Genomic DNA, 24,087 nt, shown 5'->3' on the forward strand with positions numbered 1-24,087 from the left:
CTACAGACCCACCCTACCTCCATGCCCCACAGCCCACAGTGAGGCTCCATCCACACAGACCCATATGAAGACACATGACACAGCAGAATACATATGGCCAAATGTTCCCCTTTATTATGGTTCACTCAGTTACCATAGACAGACACACTGGCTCAGGCAGGTCAACTGCCAGATGGAGAATAGTCTGTCTCCTAGAAACAAGGAGGAGCAGTGGGCACCAGCAGAATACAAAAGCAGCTCACTGGCTGGCTGCAGACCTGAGGATTCCCAGAACTGACCTGGGTTTCCCTCCACCCAAGACCATCCAGCAAAGATGAATCTGTGCCCAGCCCCCACTTCTCATACTGGTTCCCTCCCCAGGAAAGTGTATGGTTGCCTGGAGACATAGCATCTCAGGACCTGGACAAGCTGGGCCACACACAAGTAGCAGGCCTCCCCAAGGGCAGCGTCAGGGCATAGCCATATAGGTCTGAGCCAGGAAAGAAGAAAGGCAGGTAGGGCAGGAAACCGACGGGAGGTGGCAACCAACAGGTCACGGATCCTGGGCTAGCAGTTGGACCACAGGCCTGGAGCTACCAGAGACTAAAAGAAAAGGAGCCAGAGGTGGGGGGGGGGGGGGGGGGGGGGAGGGAGGGGAGAGAGGACAAGGGAGCAAGAGGCAAGACCAAGGGTCTCTTTTCAGGTACTAGGGGCTCGGACAAATGCTTTCCAGAGAGAAAGTGGTAGAAGAGAGAGCCAATCAGTCTGACTCAAGCCAATGGGACCATTAGTAAGAGAACTTGCCAGAGGCCCCGGCTCCCCTTATAGAAAAATAAAGTATTTGGAGCTTGACCAAGCTGGGTTCCAAGCTGGAGCCAGCCCACAATGGCCAAGCAGGGTTTGGTTTTTCAGGCCAAACACCCAGGTAGGAGAAGGGAGGGTAGGAAGTGGGCAGCTGCTCCTTGAGTGCGACACTCCCCTCCCAGCCTCAAAGAGCCGGGGCTTTACCAGCAACATTCTCACAAGGCTTGGAACAGAACAGACCTACTGGCCTGAAGTCACTGTCCTGGAAGGGAAAAGGATTCGGTCAGGCTGAGAACTAAAGCCAATAGGCAGAAGGGAACAAGTTATCTTGATTTTTTTTAAAAACAAAAGCCAGAGAACCTTCCTTCCCACCGCACCTAACCTGAAAGCCCACTCCAGCCATTGTGCCTGCAGATAGGATTGGGCCTCTGCCTCTCCGTGGGCCCCGAGTTCAAGTGCCCAGAACTGCCCTGTGACGAAGAGCTAGCTGGCATGGGGGGGGCATGCTCCCCTCTCACTGGGTTCTGCCAGCCTTCTCCTCTGATCTTCCCTCCAGGCCCAGCACTCTGAGCCTGTCCCTTCTACCAGACTCACACAGAACAGCTACTGCTGCCAGGAATCCAATGGTCGGTCACTCAGAGACACCCAGTACCTCCCAGTGGGCTTGAACCAGCCAGACCTCACACAGGTACCAATAATTATTTATGTGTCCTTTGCTCCAGCTGCACCTTTGCATGGAAATTGCCTGGATACCACCCAGCTCTTCAGGGAAGGCAGTGGAATCTGCCCTAGTAGATGGAAGATGCCGTCTGGCATGTGATGGAGGTAGGACAGGAGAATCAGGCCATAGCAGCTGGGGTTCGGGGAGGGACACAGGCAGAGGGGCTTGAGGGGGGTACTAGGAAGAGAAGGAGGGGAAGCAGGGAAAAGAGGAGACTGCCCCTACGGGCCAAGCTCTGAGAGTCAGGGAGATGACCCTGCATTGCCATTCCTTAGGAGTCAGGTACCATGGGGGAGTCTGCATCTGTGAGCCCTCCCACATCAGGGCTAAAGCTCAGCTCCCGTCTGCTTCCTTGAACTGGGAAAGGGCTCAGTCTCAGGAGCAGATACAAATTCATTCAGCCTTGGGGAAGACAGAAAAGCCATATGGGGAAGAGAGAGACCCTGGGCAAGAGCAGAGACCACAGGGAATGTGACAGCAAGAAGGGACGAGAGGAAGAAGAGGTTGAGGGGGAGGATCCCAGATCAGGAGGAAGAGAAGGCCCCTGCCTGTCCTCACCCTCCCACCCACCACCCCCATAAGTGCTAAATACTGTTGCTTCCCAGTAAGACCAAAAGCGAAACAGCTTCAGCTCATAACCCTGGGGAGGGGGTCAGGCTCTCTCTGCTATGCCTCCCCCTGCCCCATGAAGGGTCCTTGGGCAAAGTCAGAGGGGGTGGCCTGGGGGAGGGTGGGGGCTGGTTTAGTTCTAAACAGACATCTAGCACCACAACAACAGAGACCTCCACGTCACACTATTTCACAAGGGGACATGGACACAGCTACCGCCGCATGGGACAGCTCCACATGTAGCCCGCAGCTTTCCAAATGCTCAGAGCAGAATCCAAGAGGGTGGGGGGGGTAGACATATACATACATACATACATACATATATATATATATATAACTCTGATTCTTTATACAAAGTGGAAGAAGAGAAAAGGAAAGGGGGAACCCTGCTTGGTCACCACAACAGATGATGTGGCTTGAGCCCCCAGCCCACCAGCCCGCAGCCCTGCCTCACAGCAGGCTGGGCTGGCTCACATCTCGTTGGAGTATGCATAGCTGGGGGTGGCGGAATACTGAGTCTGCGGCTGATTCACGGCCCCCTGGGCCGCCCCCATGGCTGCATTCTGGGCTGCTTGCTGCACATGCGGGTTCCTCCACGCCCCCGTGGTCCACTCCTCCTGAGCTTTGCTGAAACTCCCCCCACTGCCCCGGTAGAATTTATGAACCTGTGGGAGGAGGAGCACAGGAAAGGGTTAATCAAAAGGAAGAGGCAGGCCATCAAGGAAAGACATGGTAGCCACAGACAACTTGCTGTAAAAGCCAGTCCTGCTTCCCACCCATGCTCAGTGCATCAGGAACAAAGTCCACCAAGCCATTCCACAGTGAGCCCCTGGGAAGACTTCTGGGTCCTCCTGTCATTTGGAAGAGGGGTTGCCACACACCACAGTCCCTTCCCAAAGCCAACTTCTCACCCTTGAGGTGACCACGTACCATGCTGAGGGCGATGAAGGAAAAGACAGCCATGACCGTGAACATGACAGTAGGAATGAGCATTACCACTGCTGAGCCAACGTTCGTTCCGAAGAAGGAGATGGTGGCAATCCAGCCGCTGCAGGAAAGGCCAACTGTGAGGCTGCCCAGCATGGTGAGGGCTACCTAGGAGCCACCCGCTAGACACTAGAGCAAGGGACCACCTCATTGTCACAGGGAGGGACTATATCACTAGATGCAAAGGGACCACCTTACTAATCCCAAAGAGCCCGTGTCAGTGGTTCAGGAAGAACCCTCCCCATGGCTCAGGAGACAAGCTCCTCAGACATAAGGTTTCCTTCCATTGGGTTGTCCCACAATGCCTGACACCCCTCAGCCCTCAAAAACCACTGCAAGGTTCTCCTTCCCCTCTGATGCTATGGCTGTGTCTACTACACTAGTCTGAATCCTCTCACACTTCCAATAATTCACGGTTTCCCCACAGGACAGGCAGCTTAGCACACAGAGGTAAGCAAAGGACACACCCAAGATGCCACCCATGCCAGCCCTGGGTCAGTCCCAGATACCTCAGTCTCTTACCAGATGCCCCAGCCTGGGATGCCCACAGCCTGGATAATGCTGATGACCAGCTGGGCCATGAAGGTGAAGAAGAAGGCCATGAAGCTGAAGGAGCTGTCAGTCCTGCAACAGAGGAGATGGCTCCTGTCACCAGGGCAAAGAGCCAGTGATTCCCTGCCTTCGAGGCCCCCATGCCCTTCCAACGTGAAGTGAGTACACAAAGGACAGAAGACATTCAAAGGCCTTAACTGAGAGGCCAAAATGGGACAGCACTGACCCATAGATCTTTGCAGGATACCAGGTGTTAGGCCTGTGTGTGCAACATTACATAGGGAGATATCTCCTCATGAATGGATCACCCACTGATACATGGGTGTTTGGCCCCACTGGCACAGAAATAGATGGGCCCATTGTGGCAGGAATAAACAGCCCGCTGTCAAGGGGATGAACAATTCCACCGGCACCAAGACAGCTAGGTCCACTGGTACATGGTGGATGGTCCCATAAGCCTAGCGATAGAAAGCCCCTTTGGCACTAGAATGCACACCCTGTTGGCACCAAGAAAGTAGCCTAATTGGCACATAGGTAGATGGTCCGATTGGCAAAGACATCTGAGGCACTCTGGATACTCCACTGGCACTGAAACAGATATCCTTGTTGGTACATGGATGCTAGTCCAACTGGCAAAAGACTGAAAATCCCATTTGAAACAAAATAGACACCCATTGGCACCAAGACACATGGATGGGGGTCCCTTTGGCACAGAGTTGGCTGACCTCATCAGCACATAAATAGTATCAGTGGTATATGGGTGGCTGGTCCCACTGGTATATGGATAGACGGTCCACTTGGCACCAAATCAACTAGTCCCATGGGTACAAGGACAGCTCCATGAAGACAGGGGGCCCCACTAGCAAAATTTAATGTGCAGCTGCCTGGGGAAGACAGAACCAAAACAGACCTGTTGCCCCACCCACCCAAGGGGGTAGAGTGAGGAAGGAAGGAGCTAAAAGGAAAGGCTCTGACTCCCAGCCCTCTCACCCCAGCGTAGCGCTCCCAGGGAGCCCACATCCTACCTGGCAGTCTGAGCTGAGGGTGAATGAGGGGAAGTGAGTTTGGGAGATGGCAGGGGTAAAAAAAAAAGGTGAGAAAATATGTAGACAGACAGGGGGAATGAGCAAAGAGGCAGGTTAAGAGCCGGCGTCAGCACCAAACACTTACTTGAAGGCCTTGTAAATGGGCCGAAACCAGCAGACGTAGGAGCAGGGTGTGAAGAGGATGAGCCAGAGAAAGGCGAGGCCAAAGTTGGTGGCTCCCCCGCCTCCGATCAGCCACGCGAGACAGCCCACGAGGTTCACGGCCAGTGTGACGCTGTTCACTGCAGACCCAGGAGCACATGCACACACACAGACAGACAGCAGCACGTACACAGACACCAGGCCCACGCAGAGACAAGGAGACACACACCCATAACTCCACACAGACCCGCAATCACACACATGCCACCAGCGCAAGCACAGAGAGATGCAGACACACACAAATACACATGCAAACCACATTTATACCCATTCAATCCACATCAGTGAACGAACACACACACACACACACACACACACACACACACACACAGAGGGAGTATAGACTGTAAGAAAGAAAGCTGGGAGCTCAGACCAACCGCCTCCCCACACCCATTCCTGAGGACCTGAGAAATCTAGAGAATGAACAGCCTCCAGAGCAGGAAGCCAGAGCCTCAGCCCAGCAAGCCCAGCTGAAGGCCCCACCACCTCACGGGAGTAGAAATGCTTGTCTCCTGGTAAGAACGGCCTCAGAGTCTGGCCCTCCCAGACCCACTGCAATCATCAAGGCCGAGGCTCATCAAGGCCGAGGCACGGACCACCCACCTTCACCTTCTCGTGCCAGGTAAGGGTACAAACAGGACAATGGAAAAGGTCTCGGGGAAACATCTCTTCAAGCCATCGTACCATCTGCCTGCACTTAAATGGGGCACGTAGTGGTGGCTGGGATCTCCGTCTCTATCCAATGCATTTTTTAGAAAGCTATCATTCCACCTCCTCCAAGAAGGCTTCCTTCACTACTGCAGCCTTGTTCATCTCCCAACCCTCTGACCTCCTGCAGACCTTGGCTGCTCTCATGGCTCCCCAAGTCCAAATCTCAGCCTATCAATCAGAGCAGAAGCTCCCCAAGAGCAGGACCCAGGCTCCCCCACCTCTGTGTCCACATAATCTATCTGAGCCTTGGGATCACGGTATCAGAGTACAGCCAGCAGGGACCTCAGAGACTCCTCAGCTAGTGCTGCACTAACGCACCCAGGTCTTCTGACATCAGGGTGGGCTCTGCCTCGAACATTAGGCTGAGTCCCATTAAGGCTCCACAGAGACCTGCTAAATAAACAGAGGAAGGCGGGTCAATCTGAGCCTTACACAGCCAGGCATCTATGGTCCTGGTTTCTGAAGAGAACCTTTAAGCATCTCAAGGGTTACATACATTTCTTTGGGAACAAAGCATCTGGCAGGTGCCTAAAGAGGACTTAGAAAGAAAGATACTTATAGCTCTTAAATCCAGCTCCTAAATAAGATCCTCTCAGGGGCAGCGTTCCCAGAGCCCAGGTCAGGTGGAGTGCTCCCCAAGTCTGTCCTGACAACACTGTCACCTGTGCAGGTACACCCATCCCAGGACCCTCATAAAGAGCGTGAGCATTTCTTCCTGTGTGTTTCAGCTGCATTTCCTCCATCCCTGTTTACTGCCCCCATGTTTCCTGGAACCTTGGTGTTCTGACTGATTTTATTTGCTCTTTACGTAGACCAGACATAAACCTGTTGTCATACTGTTTCACATCTCCCCATTCCCACCTCTCTCCCGCTCAGCTGGTCTGGTGCCTTTGCTGCAATTATTTTACTGCCTCTTTGGAATCGACAGACATTGACTTGGCCACTCTCTCTGGCCATCAACTTTTTTCTATCCCTCCTTCTCTCTTTATCCAGCTTAGATTCCATACTTCATTACCCCCGTTTTCTTATTCCCTCCCCTGTGCTGCCTTCTGGTCACATTCACCCTGGATGAACACAACCCCCATCTGGACCTGAGCTGGATGTTGCTGGGAAAAGGAGCCCTGACCCCCCAGAGAAGCCCAGTAGCACTGTAAACGCATGGCAGCCAATCTCAAATGGACCCTACGCGTGGCCCAGAAAGATCAGGGCTCGTGTTTCTTTGGACAGTGTCCCCACCCTCTGTCCACAAATGTGCTCTCATCTGAATCCCAGTCTCCTCAAAGCTCCCATCCCCACTTCTACATATCTGATGGAAAAAAAGTGGAAGCCATCAGAGACCACCTACTCATTCTCTTCCCAACATCTACAGACCCACCCACACCTGCCCCATGCCTTCCTTCTCTCATGTTATATGGGGAAAGATGGCCCCCTGGTCGCCCAAAGGCCAAGCCAGGACTTGAAACTGAGTCTCTCTGTCCCCATACTCTTTCAGAACTCCGTATAACACCTGCTGCTAAGAGAATTCTTTCCCACCTTCCTGGCCCACCTTCATCTCCCAGGAAAGCAGCCAAGTGCAGGCCCAGCTCAAGGCAATGTCACACACGGCATCGTGGCTGTGGTCACCCTGTGGGTGTCTGGGGTTCTGTGGGCTGGTACCCAGTGTAGGACCACCAGCCTACCCTCCCTGCACATGCCTGAAAGGTACGTTGGACTAGCCTGGGCACAGCCACATCCCATCCCCCTAACATGATGCCTTCCCCACCAACTTGCCACAGCCCATCAGAAATGAGGGCCTTTAAACTCTTGACCTCAGAATCTTAGCATGTTCGAATTCTAGCCTCTTAGAATCACCAGCCACACAACACAGAGCTACACGGAACCACAGTGATCACCGAGCCAACACCCTCTGTCTACAAATGAGGAGCCTACTGCTTGGGAAGTGGAGCAACCAGCCCAGCTTGATCCATACTTCATTGATCCCAACTCCCAGCTGAATGCTCTTTTGTTTGAGCCATTTTCCAGAGAAAGCAAGAAAAATGAGGCTTTGAGGGGAAGGACTCCTCTCCAAATCCAGAATTCTGAGGTCCTGGCAGCCACCAGAGGTTTCCTGGAAAACTACTCCAATAGGAAGGTAAGGGAGAGCAAGAAAAGTGGAATTACGCTACCGACAGAGACCCCTACCAGATGCCCTGTGAATGGGAGAAGGGGGTGGGAGCAGGAGAGGCCTAGATGGGGGGTTGAGGGAAACAGGCCCGGCTGGGAGTCAGGTGGCCCATGCAGGCGCTGCAAGGGGGCTGAAGGCCTCGGCCTGCCTCCATCCTCCACACCCCAGCCCAGCACACCCGATCCCAAAGCACTCACACATCCAGAGGTAGTAGAGGCGCTTGGTCATGCTGAGATGCTGAGGAGGGATGTCTGCCTCAAAGTCTTGGTAGAAACACGGCTTCAGCGGGATAAATTTGGGCAGTGGTGGGAAGTTATTCACTTTCTCTGTGGGTAAAGCACACTGCATGGCATCATCTTGAATGTTCCCCTCCCCCGACAATCCAGTACCGTTCTTTCCCTGGCCCGGGCTGCCTCGTGGGCCCCTGCTATCCCCACCAAGCCATCCCTGCGTTCTGGAGCCTGCCTGAGGTTCCCAAGGTAACCACAGGCTCTGAGGCAGTGTCACTGTCTCACAAAAGAAACAATAAGTGCTGCCTATCAGGGGTATAGCACCCTCCTCAGCAGGGATTCAGCTCCAGGCAGAGGAAGCAGGATGGGAGGGTCTGGAAATGGGGGTTCCAGCCTCCACTCCAATATTCTGCTCTTGGGCAAGTCACCACCCCTCTCCAGACCTCCATTTATCCAGTGGGATGAGGAGAGAGCTAGATAGGCCCTAAAAGTCCCTCCAGCTCTGGCATTCTACACCTGAGCCTTCGGAAACCAGACAACTCAGAACCGGAAGAGAAGGTCTCAGAGCAATGGTGAGAGCAGTGGTGACAAGGAGGAGGGGACTGAGCCACCCAGGCCGTACATTAGTCAGGCTGCCAGTACGACCAACACATCAGGATGCTGGGTCCCTGGTCCCAGGTTCAGGTCTGCCAGAGTGCTAGACGGTGTCACGCTGAGGGTGTCAGACAGACAAGCCTCAGTGGGGGACCAGGGAAAACCTGGGGACAAGAGGACAGAAAGAAGCTGCCCTCCAATACTAGAGGGAGTAAGGGGACTGGGAAAGGGCCACCCGCCCTATTCTCACCTGCATGTCATACCCATGTGGCCCGCCCTCTCCTTACCTGCCATGATGGCACCAGCCAGCCAGCAGCCTGCCCACACCTCTTTGTCCTGAACTGGAAGGAAAGAAAAGCCAGAGAAGGATGAGGACCATGGCCAGGCCGAGCCTGGCCCCAGCTGGGCTGGGGGTTCCCTGCAGCAGACCCTGCTCATGTTCCCACCATGAGATGAACCCCATGAAGGCAGCTCCCACCTCACAGAGCCACTGTCTGTCCACAGAAAATCCCATCGGGGTAAGGAAGGAACCTGAGAAGGGACCCCATGCAGGGAAAGGCAAGTGACAGAGAAGGCCTGCAGGGCTCAGAGACTTCCAAGAGGAAACCCGAGTCCTTGACCCTGAACAAGGCAGAGCCCGGCCTCAGTCACAGGCTGGACTCCCCTCTGTCCTGACTTTGTCGCTAGCCATTTGTTCACTAACTGACGGCATGAGCAAGAGATGTGGTCCCTGCCCTCTGCACTAAAGAGCCAACAACCTCTGCAGTAAATAATGTAAAAGGCAAAGATGGCTGCTACGAACACATACAGCATAGATCAAGGCAGATCGCCTGGTTTGGGGGGGTCCCAGAAATTTAGTGTAAGCAGTAAGGGGAGACCTGGAAAACACAGAGGAGTTGCCCAGGGTAGGGCGGCCTTCTGGGCAGAGAGGAAAGCTCACAGAGACCCTGATGAGGAAAGAAACTCACACTTTTAAGGAGAAAGAAAGCCACTGTGGCCAAGCAGAGTGCAAATAAGGAAGCAGCAGGAGTGAGCCTGGAGATGCAGGTGGGCAGGGAGGGCTGCCTGAGGCCTTAGGAGCAAATCTGAAGGGGCCTGAGGTAGATTTGAGGAGTGGGGGAGGGAGGCAACCAAGGAGACTGCCTGCCTGCTTAAACACTGGGGGGTGGGGAATGGAGCTTCCCATTACAGGAGGCACCCTGAGAAGAGGCACAGGTCCCTGGGAAGATAAGAAGATGCAAGTCCCCAGTGCAGCGAGACCCCCAGCCAGGGCTGCCTGGCAGGCACTGGGGATATTCGGCAGGGAGGTCAGCAGGGGGCCTGCACTGAGGGTACGGTAAGTGAGAGAACGCCAAGGAAGCACATGAGTGATCATCTCGCTGGAAAAGTAACTCTGGTGGCGACACTAGGTAACAGTCAGAATCAGAAATGGTCTCCAACCAAGTGCTAGGGCAAGGCAACATTCAAAAGTTGGGTGGAGATTTCTGTAAAATTTAAAAACAGGCAAAACAATTCAGAGAACAAACTGATGGTTGCTAGAAGTGAGGGGGATTGGGGGATGGGTGAGAGAGGTGAAGGGATTAGGAAGTGCACATTGGTAGTTACAAAACAGTCACAACGTGAAGTGTAGTATGGGGAATATAGTCACTAATGTTGTAAAGATTATGTGGGATGTCAATGAGTGCTAGACTTATCGGGGGATCCCTTCATAGATTCTATAAATGCCTAACCACTGCGCTGTGAAACTACACTACACCAGAAACTAATATAATGGTGATACGACAGCTCTGATGGCCATTCCAGAAAAAGAGCTCCAAAATTGCGTTGAAGGGTGGACTAGGCACTGGCATCGGTGCGTAGCTTCCCAAGGGGAGAACTTCGAAGGTGACCGTAGTGATATTCAGCAGAGGTATGTAACACTTTTTCTAGGATGAGTTCACACACTTAACTGTCAGACTCGTGCGTGTGCGTGTGTGTGTGTGTGTGTGTGTGTGTAGTCACAGGTTGTAAAGTACAGCATAGGGAATATAGTCAATGGTATTGTAACAGCTGTGTACAGTGTCAGAGGGGTAGTAGATGGGAATGGTTATCACTTTGTGAGGGGTGTAAATGTCTAATCATTATGTTGTTTTGTACACCTGAAATTAATAAAATAATAAAAACAGTCAAAACAAATCTACGGTGTTAGAAGTCAGGATAGTATTACTCTTGAGGGAGGGCAACCTGATGTGGTCTCTTCTTGAATCTGGGTGCTGGTCACACAGAGGTGGTAGCTTTCTGAAAAGTCATCAAGCATACAATTACAATTTATGAACTTTCCTATTTGCTATACTTCAATTAAAAGTTTGCTTTTAAAAAAGAAAAACAAAGCCTCCTTGAGTTGCAGTCAAATTCCTCTGAATCCAGTTAAAAGTTTGGGCAGTTACAATGTTTTGCAGCCCCTTTATGATATGAAATCAAACACAGAGATAAAAACCCAAAACATCTGCCACAAAAGGAAAAAAGGCAGGCATGATAGAGACCCACATGAAATGATACCCTTACACAGTTGCATTAATTGTAGCATCATTTGGGGCAGCTGGATAGTTCAGTTGGTTAGAGCGTGAGCTCTGAACAACAGGGCTGGCAGTTCGATTCCCACATGGGCCAGTGAGCTGCGCCCTCCACAACTAGATTGAAGACAATGAGCTGCCACTGAGCTTCTGGAGGGGCGGCTGGATGGCTCAGTTGGTTAGAGTGCAAGCTCTCAACAACAAGGTTGCTGGTTCAATTCCTGCATGGGATGGTGGGCTTCTCCCCTGCAACTAAAGACTGAAAACGGCAAGTGGACTTGGAGCTGAGCTGCACCTTCCACAACTAGATTGAAGAACAACAACTTGGAGCTGATGGGCCCTGGAGAAACACACTGTTCCCCAGTATTCCCCCAACAAAAAAAAATTTTAATAATAATAATAAAATAAAAATTGTAACACCGAAAGTTAATGATTAGAAACAAGCTACATGTCCATCAATAGGGGACTAATTAAATAAACGATACCGTTATACAACAGACTGCTCTGCAGCTACTTAAAAAAATACTGATATTGGGCCGGCCCGGTGGCTCAGGCGGTTAGAGCTCCGTGCTCCTAACTCCAAAGGCTGCCGGTTCGATTCCCACATGGGCCAGTGGGCTCTCAACCACAAGGTTGCCAGTTCAATTCCTCGACTCCCGCAAGGGATGGTGGGCAGCGCCCCCTGCAACTAAAATTGAACATGGCACCTTGAGCTGCGCTGCCGCTGAGCTCCCGGATGGCTCAGTTGGTTGGAGTGTGTCCTCTCAACCACAAGGTTGCCAGTTCAATTCCTCGACTCCCGCAAGGGATGGTGGGCTGTGCCCCCTGCAACTAGCAACGGCAACTGGACCTGGAGCTGAGCTGCGCCCTCCACAACTAAGACTGAAAGAACAACAACTTGAAGCTGAACAGAACCCTCCACAACTAAGATTGAAGGGACAACAACTTGACTTGGAGAAAAGTCCTGGAAGTACACACTGTTCCCCAATAAAGTCCTGTTCCCCTTCCCCAGTAAAATCTTTAAAAAAAAAAAAAATACTGATATGGAAAGATCTCCACAATTACCAGTCACTGAAAATATTCAAGATGTAGAACAGTCTATATAATATGCTACCTTTCATATTTTAAAAAAGGAGCAGGGGGGCGGAGAATAAAAACATATTTTCCTTTTGACCCAACAATCCTACTTCTGTTTATGTGCCCACAAACAAGAAACAACAAATTTACGTTATTCAAAATGACAATATTTTGCAAGAGCAAAATGCTGGAAGCCACCTAAACGCAACTGTTTGAATGGACTATGGTGCGTCACTCACTGGCGCCCTCCATAGATGTAGGACTTTGAACTGCTACAGACCGCTTGCCAGGACACACTGTCAAGTGAAAACAACAAAGTACAGACAAGTATAAAGAGTATGCTACCTGTTATGTAAGAAAAAATGGGGAAATAAGAACATGTATGTAAATTTGCTTATTTTTGCAAAAGAAATACAGCAAGAGTAAACTAAAATCAAATGAAATGGTCACCCACATGGTGGAAGGGCTAGGGTGAGTAGTGAGACTTCTCTGGGTAAAGTTTTTTCCATCCTTTTGTACACATAATGTCTTACATATTCAAAAACTTATACCAGAAAGAAAAGTAAGCCCTAAAATTGAAATAAACAAAAACAAATGAAGCTAAATGCAGAGCTAATTGATAACACAACCACACAGAAAGAAGAACTGGCCAAGTAACTTGTTACCGTCCTGTGTTCCCTTAGAGGGATACATCTCAGGGACACAAATAACTAGAAAAATATATATGAGCAGTTTCACTGTTACCATAGGTACTAATGTGGTGATGCTGCAATGTTGTCATGTGTACTGAAGGGAAAAGCATATGAGGCCTGACAATTATGTTCACAAACTCATCCTAGAAAAAGGGCTACATACCTCATTGCTGAATATCACTACGGTCACCCAAAGTCCTCCCCTTGGGAAGCTATGCACCGACGCCAGCGCCTAGTCCACCCTTCAAAGCAATTTTGGAACTCTTTTTCTCGAATGGCCATCAGAGCTGTCGTCGTATTACCCTTGATGTCCTGAATGTCATCAAAATGTCTTCCTTTCAATATTTCTTTTCTCTTCAAGTAAAGAAAGAAGTCACTGGGGGCCAGATAAGGTGAGTAGGGAGGGTGTTCCAATACAGTTATCTGTTTACTGGCTAAAAACTCCCTCACAGACAGTGCCATGTGAGCTGGTGCACTGTCGTGATACAAGAACTCCTTCAGTATTTTTTTTTTTTTAAAGGAGGGCACAGCTCACTGGCCCATGGGGGGATCAAACCGGCAACCTTGGTTGTTATTAGCACCATGCTCTAACCAACTGAGCTAACCGGCCACCCCCTTGGGACCATTTTTGCACACACCTTTCTCATCCAAAGATTTTCAGTTCAGATTTTCCTAACTGTTTCTCTATCGATGTTTACTTGGTCTGCTATGCTTCTCAGTCAGCCGACAATTTTGACACACAATTCAATGAATTTTTGCAATGTTTTCGTCAGTTCTGCTCGTTACTGGCTGCCCTGACCTCTCTTCATCAGTGACGCGTTCTCTCCCCTCAGAAAAACGTTTAATCCATTTGTACACTGCCGTTTTCTTCATGGCATTACCCCCATAAACTTGGACTAACATGTCCCTGATTTCAGTTCCACTCTTGCCAAGTTTAACAAGAAATTTAATGTTTGTGCGTTGCTCTAATTCAAGCTCTGACATTCTCATGACAGCACACAAAAACACGCTACAACAATAATAAATGCCGCTCAGCAGGACACCACCACATGTCGACAGGAACGTAGCTGTTAGACACTGATGTACCAAGGTTATGACACCTTACCAGCTGTTTGTACAGGGCTGCCAGTGTAAGCGCATGGTGGCGAGTTCGCAAACTGAATTGTCAGACCTCATATGAGTAAATGTGTTAATGTTGTTGAGAACCTGGGTTCTCACTGTTAGAGTATGAAGACAGAATATGGAATGTGGAGCCGTGATGTTAGATTTGAATTGGAGGTATCAGTATGAACTCATGACTTAAAAATATATACCGGGGATGCCAAAAAAATGTATATAAGTGGACACTTTGGTCACACTGCTCAAGCAGGAGTTCACCATAATCTGAAGTGTTTGGATACTGATGGGAACCACTCTGAGCTCCTCTTGTAATTGCAGAAGTCAAACGTGACTTGTATTCATCGTTTGTTATCGGTATATATTGAGTATTACAATTTTAATAGTTTTTCCATTCTTGAAATGTGTATGCATTTTTTTGGCACCCTCTATATATATGGCTGGTCCCAAGACGAGACAAAGAAATACAAGGTTAGCCTAGAGCATCTTGTCATGCCAGAACCAAGCAGGTATTCAGCTAACAGGGGCATGTCAAAAGGATAGGAATTTGAACGGGCTACCACCAACAGCCAAATTTAGAATAGTTAAGAGTATCAAAAGTAATAATATCAATAAAATAATATACTGAATTTTTAAAAATAATTCATGAGTGCAAAGTGACATTCTTCGTTTGTTGTTTTTTTGTTTTGTTTTGTTTTCTTTTTTTGTTAGTTTCAGGTGTACAAAACAATTCAGTACCATGGTATCTGAAACTTGCTTCAAATTGTTCGTAAAGCAAGAAATGATGGAGAGACATAGACAGAACCAAAGCAAATGTGGCATATGTTAACAATGGGTAAATCTGGGTGAAGCTGTATGACTGAACCTTGTAACATTCCTTAAATTTTAGTGTGAAAGTTTTCAAAATAAGAAGTTGAAATATGAATAATGTCAGTCATGGATCATTACACACTGAATGAAAAGAGTGCACGAGTCCACAATGATACACAAAGAAAAGGGAGAGGGAAAAGAGAAAGTTCTGATAATAGAAAGAATGACAGAATTTTTTTTTGAATCACCATTTGTAACCCCTATGTAAGAACTGGTATAAGCAGGGATCGTCAGTGGCTGCTAACCCATTGGGTGAAAGGTGGCTGGAGAAGAGTCACAGTCCGAGTGCCACCTCCCAGATTACTTATTAATCACAACAGAGGAAAAGTACGTTGATAATAAGATACCTAGCAGACCAAGTGACCAAACGTGGCATCTCTGATAACGGGACGGAAGGCATTATATACCTCCTGACGTGGCACACAAAGAAGGACACAAGATCATCTATATTGCATTGTGGCCAAAATATTTCATTTTAAAATAATTATGAAAAAAAAATCTGACAAATCCAGATGGTGGGACATTCTCCAAAACCAATGTTAATGTCATGAAAGACAAAAATTAGTAGGGGGACTCATCTAAATTAAAGGAGACTTTAACACACATACAACCAAATGCAGGGAGTGATATTTTAGTGAATCCTGGATTTTTAAATCACAGTTACAAAGGGCATTTTTAGGACAAGTGGAGAAATTTGAATATAGACTGAATAGTAGGTATCACTGTTCAAGGTGAAATTTCTTAGGTGTTGTGGTTAGGTAGGAGAGTATCTTTTCTTAGGAGATACATACTGAAGTATTTGGAGGTACAGTGTCTTGTCTGCAACTTAACTTTCAAATGGTTCTGCCAAAAAAAATTAGATAGGTAGATAAACAGATAATATAAATGTTACAAAGTATTAACAGTCAGTGAATATAGGTGAAGTACAGATGTTCATTGCAATGTTCTTTACACTTTGTTGTAGCTTTGAAATTTTTCAAAATAAATAATTGGGGTGAAATATATATACATACTTGTATTTGATAATATATACACAAAGAATCTCTACTAGGATACCAAGAAAAAAATGATTGTGGCTCCCTGGGGGACAGAGAAACAATAGATGTAGAGCAGGTGGGAGAATTGTTACTATGTGTCTTTACATCATCTAATCCAAGACCATCAATTTTAAGATAGATCATTATTTTATTTACCAAAAGAAAGCAAAAATACTGCCAACTTGTAATTGTAAGATGCCCAAAATTTTAAGACAGACATTAAAATGTTTTCAGAAAAATCAAAATGTTCATCTTAGAATTGATGAAATTTGGGACACTTTAAAATTATGAACCATGTAAATGTACTACCTGTTCAAAAAAAATGAATGAAGAAAAAAAGTCAGGCAGAAGAGGATGAGCTGGCAAAGAACGAGGAGGAGCAGCCGATGAGGCAGGAAGAAAACCAGGAGAGCGAATTTCCAAAGCCTGGAGCCGACAGTGGACAATATGACAGATGCCACTGAGAAGCCCAGCATGAAAGGGTTGGGCTGAAAGTATTCATTATACTCAGTAACATCAAGTCACCTGTGACCTCAGCGTGAGTTAGTTTGGTGGTGCAGGGTGGGAATAGCAGCCAAATTAGATCTACAACAGGTGACCTGAGAGCACGTGTAGCCAGCTCTTTGAAGAAGCCTGCCTGTGCCTACTGGTGGGAGAACAGAGGCTGGGCACTACCTCAGTGTGTAGTCACACAACAGCCTAGCCAACTGTCCCCCCATGTCTTTCCTTAAGGAAAGAAGAGTCTGTGAGACTGTGCCTTTCTGGGACTCTGTTCCATCCTTATGTTTACACCTTATGTCTCTCTGTCTGGTTCCAAAAAGATGGTTTGCAGCCAAAGACGGGTAAGATATCTCACGGGAGATACAACCTAAGCCAGGCGGAACCGAGTGGGGACCCCAATGAGCTGCCTTAGAAGGATATGGGAAGGGGCCTTGCCTCCCCTTCCCCCTGCCTGGGAAAAGCTGTTGCCGGCTGTGCCTTTTCCCTGGCACCTGTTTGTGAGAGAAGTTACAAAAACAAAGATCAGTTCTCTCCACTTAGCTCAACGGAACTTACAAAATAAGAGACTTGACCCTTCTGACCCTGAGAAGGTACATACCTTAACTAGGACATTGTGGGACCTTGTGCTTCAGCTGTTGACTGACAAAGGGTGATTGAGATAGGTGTTTTTCTGTTGTGGTGTGTAAGAAACAATGTTGCTTTCTCTTGTTTTTGTATACCTATTCAATAAAAACCCCCAGTCCGCCATATTCTGGGCTCCAGTCCTCTGAGACTGAGAGACCCCTGGCCTTCCGAGAGATTTAACTGCATTAAGTCTCTGTTTGTTTCTTTCTAAAAAAAACTTAACCCAAACTGCCCCTTCTCACACCCTCACTGCCCGTGTTGCGCTGGACGCGACATCAGTGGGATATGGGGTCCAGGAGAGGCTATGGCTGAGGGCTGTTTGTCGAACATGAAAAGAAGCTGGAGCTGTGCAGGACCCAATTACAACAGGCAGAGGGTAACCGATGGAGCAAGCCCTGAAGAGAGGAGAAGCACAGGTCCCATAAGGAGGTGCGACAAGCCTCATCCTCACAGGGAGGGAGAACACGATGCAAGCAGGTACAGGCAGGCTTAGGGTCTTAGAAAGGACCGTGAGAGTCCTGTGGATTTGCTTCAATTTTCTCCATGATATCGGAGACAGGTTGGAGTTGAGAGGGAGGAAGTAAGAGTAGAGGACCCAGCAAGTCAACAAGCAATTACAACTCAGCCTGAGAAGTGCTTGGGAGATCAAGTACAAAAAACTGTGGGAACACTTCCCTGGTCAGTCCTGGAGGAACAAGGCAGGGCTTCAGCGAGGTGAATCCTGAAGGATAAGTAAGAGCTGGCTAGGGAAAAAGAGAATCAGGAAAGCAGGTGTGAAAGTCGAGGAGAGCAACAGCATGGTCTATCCAGGGAACAGAAAGCAGCAGAGCAAAGATGAAGTTCAAATTGGAAGGAGGGACGGAAGGTGGGAGGGGCTGGGTCACCCTGGCCTTGAGGCCACCGGCAGGATTTGAGCCTTATCCTTAGAGACTAGCCAGCCACTGAAGGATTCTATTCTTCTTTTAAAAAATATAGCCTCAAAGGTGTTTTTTTTAATAAAATGAAAATATGTTGCTTTTCAGTTATGTATAAAAATATCTGCAAGTTAAAAAAAAATCAAATTGCATAAAATAGAAAATAAAAGTTCTTCGAAAATCCACCTTCTCAGGGGCGAACCCTTTAACAGTTTGACCTTTAGGTTTTTGGTTTTGGGTTTTTCTAAAATGTATGCATATATGACAAAGATGAGATTTTTTTTTAAGTTTGTGTTTTTTTGTTTTTTTTTCTTTTGTTTTTTTTTAAGGAGGGTGCAGCTCACAGTGGCCCATGTAGGGATTGATAAAAGAGAACTGACATCTTGGGATGCTTAACCATGGACCTGGGAGGACTGTGGGTGGAGCCGGGCCGGTTGACTCTCTAGCCCTCATTTCCTGTTGAACTTTGTGGTAACTTTCAGGGGGAGGGATGCTAATAAATAGAATAGCCATCTTGGACACCCCGCATTATTTTCTTTCTTGGGGGGGGGGCAGTTGGAGCCCTGTGTTGGAGGTGTACATTCCCGCACTGCGGTGGTGGTTTTCGTTTCTTTTTCCTCCCTCCCCCCAATAAACCATTTTTTTCTTGTGGATTTATCTGGAGAGTTATTTTTGCCAGTCAACAGGCTGGAACGGCTACCTTGGTGTTATCAGCACCACGCTCTAACCAACCACCCAAATATGAGAGATCATTTTATACATGCTGTTTTATAACTGGTTTTTTTCCACTCAACAATATCTCATGAAAAATTTTCAGGTCAATGAATATCGGTTGTGTCAATCTTTGTAATGATTGGTCAACAGGGTCAACCATGTCCATGGTCATGGCTGATTTGGCAACTGGGAGGGCACAACGTCAGGGAGTGTGGGGTAGAGGCCAGGCTGCCAAGAAAAGAGGAAACCCGAGGGAGACGAAGAAGGAACACTTCTAGCACACTAGTCTTTAACAAACTTGAATGAAATTTTAATACACACAAACACACACACAATATCAGTGACAATACTGAAACACCACACACCAAAGGATGAACAGTAGTCATCTCTTCAGAGTGAGATTATAAATTATCTGTTTTCTTCCTTTTTACCTTTATTTTCTAAAAGTTCTACAATGGTCATATATCACTTTTGTAGTAAGACAAAGCCACCAGTTTTAAACGGCAGCAAGTAGTGGAGCCAGAAAGGTTTTTCCAGATAGGAGACTTGGGCACATTTAGAGGCTGGTACCGTAGGAGGGGAAACAGCTGACAGATATTGGTACCTCGGGAGCCAGAAGAGCTGGCATCCACAGCACAGAGTGGGCACATTAGACTAGGAGACCTCCTTCTACAGGGATCAAGAAGCGGGAAGACATGGGTGTGGTTCCATTTCTCCCACAAACCGCCAACCACCCCTGTCTGTGAGTAAAGGGCTTGGGGAGACTAGTCCAGTTTGGAATACTCCTCCCATGGAATGGAATGAGAAGCTGAGGAGAAGAGGAAAAGGGTTTCTAGAAAGTGATAGAAGGACAGAGGCTGGAGACCCCACATGGAAGCAGAACCAGACTGCCCTAGTAGGTGGTGAGCCCCCAGAAGCTTTCTACATTCTGAGCACAGACTCCAGAATTGGGGCTTCTGCTGCTGGGTTGGGACACACGGGCAAAGCTGCAGGGTAGCTGAGGACATGGGATGGAGAATGGTTAAAATCCTGGGCCATGGGGTCCAGGAAGGACACAGAAGGTGTAGTGCTCATGGTACAGAGAAAATGAAGGTGTCAGAGAACTAGGGGTCTCTGTGAGGTCCCCAAGCAGGTAAAGTAGAAGTTGGACTGTGGTCAGAGGATCCTGGAGTTGAAGATTTCAGAGGCAGCCACACGCCAACAATGAGCAGCCTCCAGTGTGGCTGGTAGAAAGGGTGGCTAAAGGAGACATCACCTCCCATGAGATAACGAGATGTGAAATGGGACGCTGTTATCCAGAACTAAAGTCCTCCAAGGAAACAGGGAAGAGAGGCAGGGAGAAAGTGGGTAATAACTGGATTGGAGGAGCCTCAAAAGAGGTGGCTAATGCTGGCTCCACCTGACCTTTAACCCTAGTACCTGGCTGTCTCCCAAAGGTGTGCCCAGAGTTACAGAGAAGTCAGTGTAGCAAAGTACGGATGACTCAGTGTGGGAGAAGCCAGAGCTCAGGGCAAGGCTGCTTCGTTTGTACATGGTTAGCCTGGAGAGAAGTTAGGCTTGGGAGGGCTGCAGGAGGCTGCAGTCCCAGGAATGGAAGACTCCAGGCTCCTCTGCCCTTATTTCAGAGCTAGCCTTTGTGTGTGTGTGGGGGGGTGTGGGAGAGAGAGAGAGAGAGAGAGAGAGAGAGAGAGAGAGAGAGAGAGAGAGAGAGAACTGGCCTCTGCAAACCAAATTTCTTGACTTCAAAATAGAAGAAGTAGCAATTTGCTCATTTGAGAGTCTTTCATAACGTTGGTGGTGGGAGTTGGAGGGAGGTACTACATATCTCCCCAACTGCGCAGACCTAAGGGAGTACATCCCTGGTTACCAATAAGATAGCAAATACTACCTGTATTTTGTTTTTAAAAACCAGATTATAATTTACTGCATTTCTTACTGGAAGGACAGAAGCTCCCACAGTGGAAAGAGCGAGGCTATTGGCAGAGAGAAGGGACTCAACCTGGCCTCAGATAAGGCCAGAGACCTGGGGCTGGTTCCAGGGCTCCCTTCTCCCCAGCATGAGCCCCTCATCCACGGCATAGAACTGGTCATTCTCTTCCTGCCTGCCCAGAGCCTATCTAAGATGGAAGTTTACCCCTCTTGCTCTACCTCTGGTCCCCATATCTCACCTCAAACCTGAAGTCCCAGGGCTATGGATCATGCTCAGAAAGCAGCACTCTCTTGGCATTGTGTCACGGTCCTCTGATGACCCTTTGGTAGCCCCTCCTGACCCAGTGCCTAGCAGTCAAGTCTTGGGTCAATCAGCTACAAATCTCCCGTCAGCTACCCTTTGCTTCTCTACCCCAGGCGGACCTGCTTTCCACACAACCCAGCTTCACGTATGAGATCACGTCTAGCCACCCCTCTGCTTCTAGTGCCCCTAAACCAGAGCCCTGTCAACTCCTGTAAGTCCTACTATTGTCTCACATCCCACCTCTCCTGGGAAGCCTTTCCAGACATCCCTGCTGTACATCCCACTGTTTAAATTCTGAGCCAGTTATTGGGCACCAAGCAGTCACTCATTCTCATCCAATCTCTTTCTCACTCTCTCATGGGTGGGGATTCCGGGAGGCACCCAACACAGGGCAGGACACAGAGCACTGTCAATGTACGTTCTGGCTTAGGACTTGGATACACTTCCAAGAGGTGGGAGAGGAGCAATTGATGTCCTCCTCCTATTGGACTAAGCCACAGCTTCTGTCAACCCTGCTGTCGCATACTTCCTCCAGGAAACCTTGGGAGACTCCAGCCTGTAGAGGAAATGCTGTGGGGAGGGGCAGGGACAAGGAGGCAGAGGGAGTGAGGAGGGAAGGAAAAGGAACTGGGAGAAGAACTAGGAGGGACGCTCTGAACTAGAACAAGCAGCTTCCTCAAGGGAGGTCAGTACTTTATCCTATTATTTCATCCCTAGAGAAAGGTGCTGGTGTAGAGATGCCCAGAGAAGGCAATGAACTTGTTCAGAAGTGGCCAGCCAGCCAGGAAAGGATTACAGAAACAGCAACAGAACCCAAGGCCCTATCCAGAGCTCCCCTCCCAGGACTCCATGGGTTTGGGAAACCTAAGAAGACCCTCTGGCCTATCAGTCACCAGAGACAGTTCTGTCTCAGCTCTGCAGACTTTGCCTTCAGGCTCACCAGATCAAATCTCAACTAGGAAGACTTGTGTAGCCCCAAACAAAATCTCTCCACCAGTCATGTCCCTGCAAGAACCATCTCCCTCTTTCAGAACCCTGTCCCTTGGAGGCAGAAGCGGTAGGGCATAGGCTGCAAAGTTCTCCAGACTCCTCCACGCCATGGGCTCAGGCTGGACTCACAAGTCAGGCTCCCCAACAGCTGTGCTTAATCCCCACCTCTATGCCTTTGGCCATGCCATTCCCCAGCAATGCACTCTCGTACCACTCCTCCCACGCAAATTTCACCTCCTCCAGAAAGTCTCTGATTCACTGGCTCTCGCCTCCCTTTCTCCTTGGGTTTCTTGTGTCCGCGGGAAAGTCCGCCTGGGCCTTCCTAAACTCCCCATCCATCGGAGCTGGGCATCACCGGTTGGAACCCTCTGAGATGGCGAATTCTTAATCTCTACTTGGCTCCCCCATCCCCCAGACCAGGAGCTCCCGGAGGTAGGGACAGGGACAGGCTCCCAAACGCCTCAACTACATCCTCGTGACCGACTCCTGCCAGCGTTGGAATTAGCTATATCCGGCGCCCCAACACACCACCCCAAAGCCTGGGTAGACCCCAGGATCAAGCCAGCGCACCCATCCCCCAAACACTAAAGCGGCTCAGGCCCGCTGTCCAAAGCTCTGCTGCCCCGGGGAGGAGGAAGAGGGGAGGCGTGGGAGGAGAGTAATAACCTGGGTCCACCCGCAGACTCATCTTGTTAAGAAGGACCCAAAGGAGGCCACAGTTACCCCGCGTCCAATCGCCCCCATCTCCGGCGGCGTACGCCATCCCTAGGAAGAGGAGGCCGATTGATTACCAAGGAACGCCAGGTGGGGCTGTGGGGATGGAGGGCCCAAGGCCCAGGCTTCGGAATCCAGGGGTCTGACGTCACCCAAGACACTGGTTCCCTCTGAGGGAGGTGGGGATGGGCGTGGGGTGGGATTGGGGGACCTGAAGGCACCCGGGGCGCTCTTTCCCCGCTCCAAACAGGGAAGGTCACCTCGACTCTCCACCTCTCCAGCAGCTCCGCCTGCCCACTGCATCCAAAAGTGAAGCATAATGGCTACCAAGCTGGAGAGGGGGTGACCCGCATCTCGCCCTGCGCAGCTTCCCTGCAAAGCCCTTCTCGAGCTTTCAGTCCCAGGACTCACCCGCTGCTGTCGCTCAGCTGCCGAAAGGCCGCGGCGCTGCGCTGCGCTGCGCTGCACCCGGCTATGCGGCGCGGAGCCGGCCGCGAGCCGCGAGCCACTCGGGGCCTGGGGGCGGGGAGCGCGCGCTCTCGCCTAGGGCCCGCTCCTCGCTCTCCCGCGCCACCCCTGCCAGCACCAGCCGCTCTCGCGAGATTCCCGCGCCACCTCTAGGGCCGTTCTTCCTGAGCTCGCGAGAAGGAAGGCCTGGCCGCCCCCGCGCCTTACAGGAGCTGTCCGAGGTGCTAAGTTCCGGCCCAGGCCCGATTTGGCGGAGCGCGGCACCCCAAAGACAAGAGTATGGCGAGGACGTGGAGGAAGGAGCCTGTACCAGCAGCCAGAGCCTCAGCTTCCAGATCTGTAAACTGGGGAGAATAACCTCCCATGCCGGTCCCATTGGCCTCTGGGATTTACCAGAAAGAAGGAGTGAGAAAGAACTTTGTGAGCAGGAGAGCACGGTGATTGATGAAGGTCCTTCAGATCCACAGGCCCAAAGTGACAGAGAGGGGCTGGAGGATGGAAGATCGCAGATGAGACATGAAGGGACAGAGATGAGATGTAGAGAGGCATAAATACAACGATCCGTGGAAAGACAGACATAGAAAGACAAGAGAGGAGAGCCATGAACATAGGGCATACAAACATGGAGAGACAGAGATACAGAAACATGGAGAGATCAAGATTTGAAGAGAGGGCTGGCCCGGTGGCTCAGGCGGTTAGAGCTCTGTACTCCTAACTCCGGAGGCTGCCGGTTCGATTCCCACATGGGCCAGTGGGCTCTCAACCACAAGGTTGCCGGTTCGACTCCCGCAAGGGATGGTGGGCTGTGCCCCCTGCAACTAGCAACGGCAACTGGACCTGGAGCTGAGCTGCGCCCTCCACAACTAAGACTGAAAGGACAACAACTTGACTTGGGGGGAAAAAAGGCCTGGAAGTACACACTGTTCACCTTCCCCAATAAAATCTGTAAAAAAAAAAAAAAAAGATTTGAAGAGAAAAAAGACATGG

General features: G+C 49.6%; 1 protein-coding gene across 2 annotated transcripts; it reads right to left on the reverse strand.

Annotated features, from left to right (window-relative positions):
• Positions 1 to 88: 88 nt before the first annotated feature.
• On the reverse strand, positions 89 to 23,220 carry SCAMP5 (secretory carrier membrane protein 5). Of its 2 annotated transcripts, none has more exons than XM_019750955.3 (7): positions 23,044 to 23,220; positions 8,886 to 8,939; positions 7,972 to 8,100; positions 4,823 to 4,979; positions 3,623 to 3,724; positions 3,044 to 3,161; positions 89 to 2,778 (listed from the first exon to the last, which is right to left on the reverse strand). In XM_019750955.3, exons 2-7 carry the CDS (start codon positions 8,890 to 8,892, stop codon positions 2,584 to 2,586), a joined length of 708 nt encoding a protein of 235 aa, XP_019606514.1. In that variant the 5' UTR covers positions 8,893 to 8,939; positions 23,044 to 23,220; the 3' UTR covers positions 89 to 2,583. The 2 variants fall into 2 exon arrangements, with proteins under 2 accessions (XP_019606514.1, XP_074184397.1); XM_074328296.2 differs by having other exon boundaries at positions 7,972 to 8,116; positions 23,044 to 23,219.
• Positions 23,221 to 24,087: the final 867 nt, after the last annotated feature.

Source organism: Rhinolophus sinicus, chromosome 3 (genome assembly GCF_057876585.1).
Source record: "Rhinolophus sinicus isolate RSI-liver-muscle chromosome 3, RSI-T2T, whole genome shotgun sequence".
NCBI lineage: Eukaryota > Metazoa > Chordata > Mammalia > Chiroptera > Rhinolophidae > Rhinolophus > Rhinolophus sinicus.

What these genes read in the sequence shown, in the direction of transcription:
- SCAMP5 (XM_019750955.3), bottom strand. An exon ending in CCCATTTACAAGGCCTTCAA is followed by an intron (nt 3,725 to 4,822) that starts GTAAGTGTTTGG and finishes CCTCTGTTGCAG; the next exon opens with GACTGACAGCTCCTTCAGCT. An exon ending in CCTTCATCGCCCTCAGCATG is followed by an intron (nt 2,779 to 3,043) that starts GTACGTGGTCAC and finishes CTCCTCCCACAG; the next exon opens with GTTCATAAATTCTACCGGGG.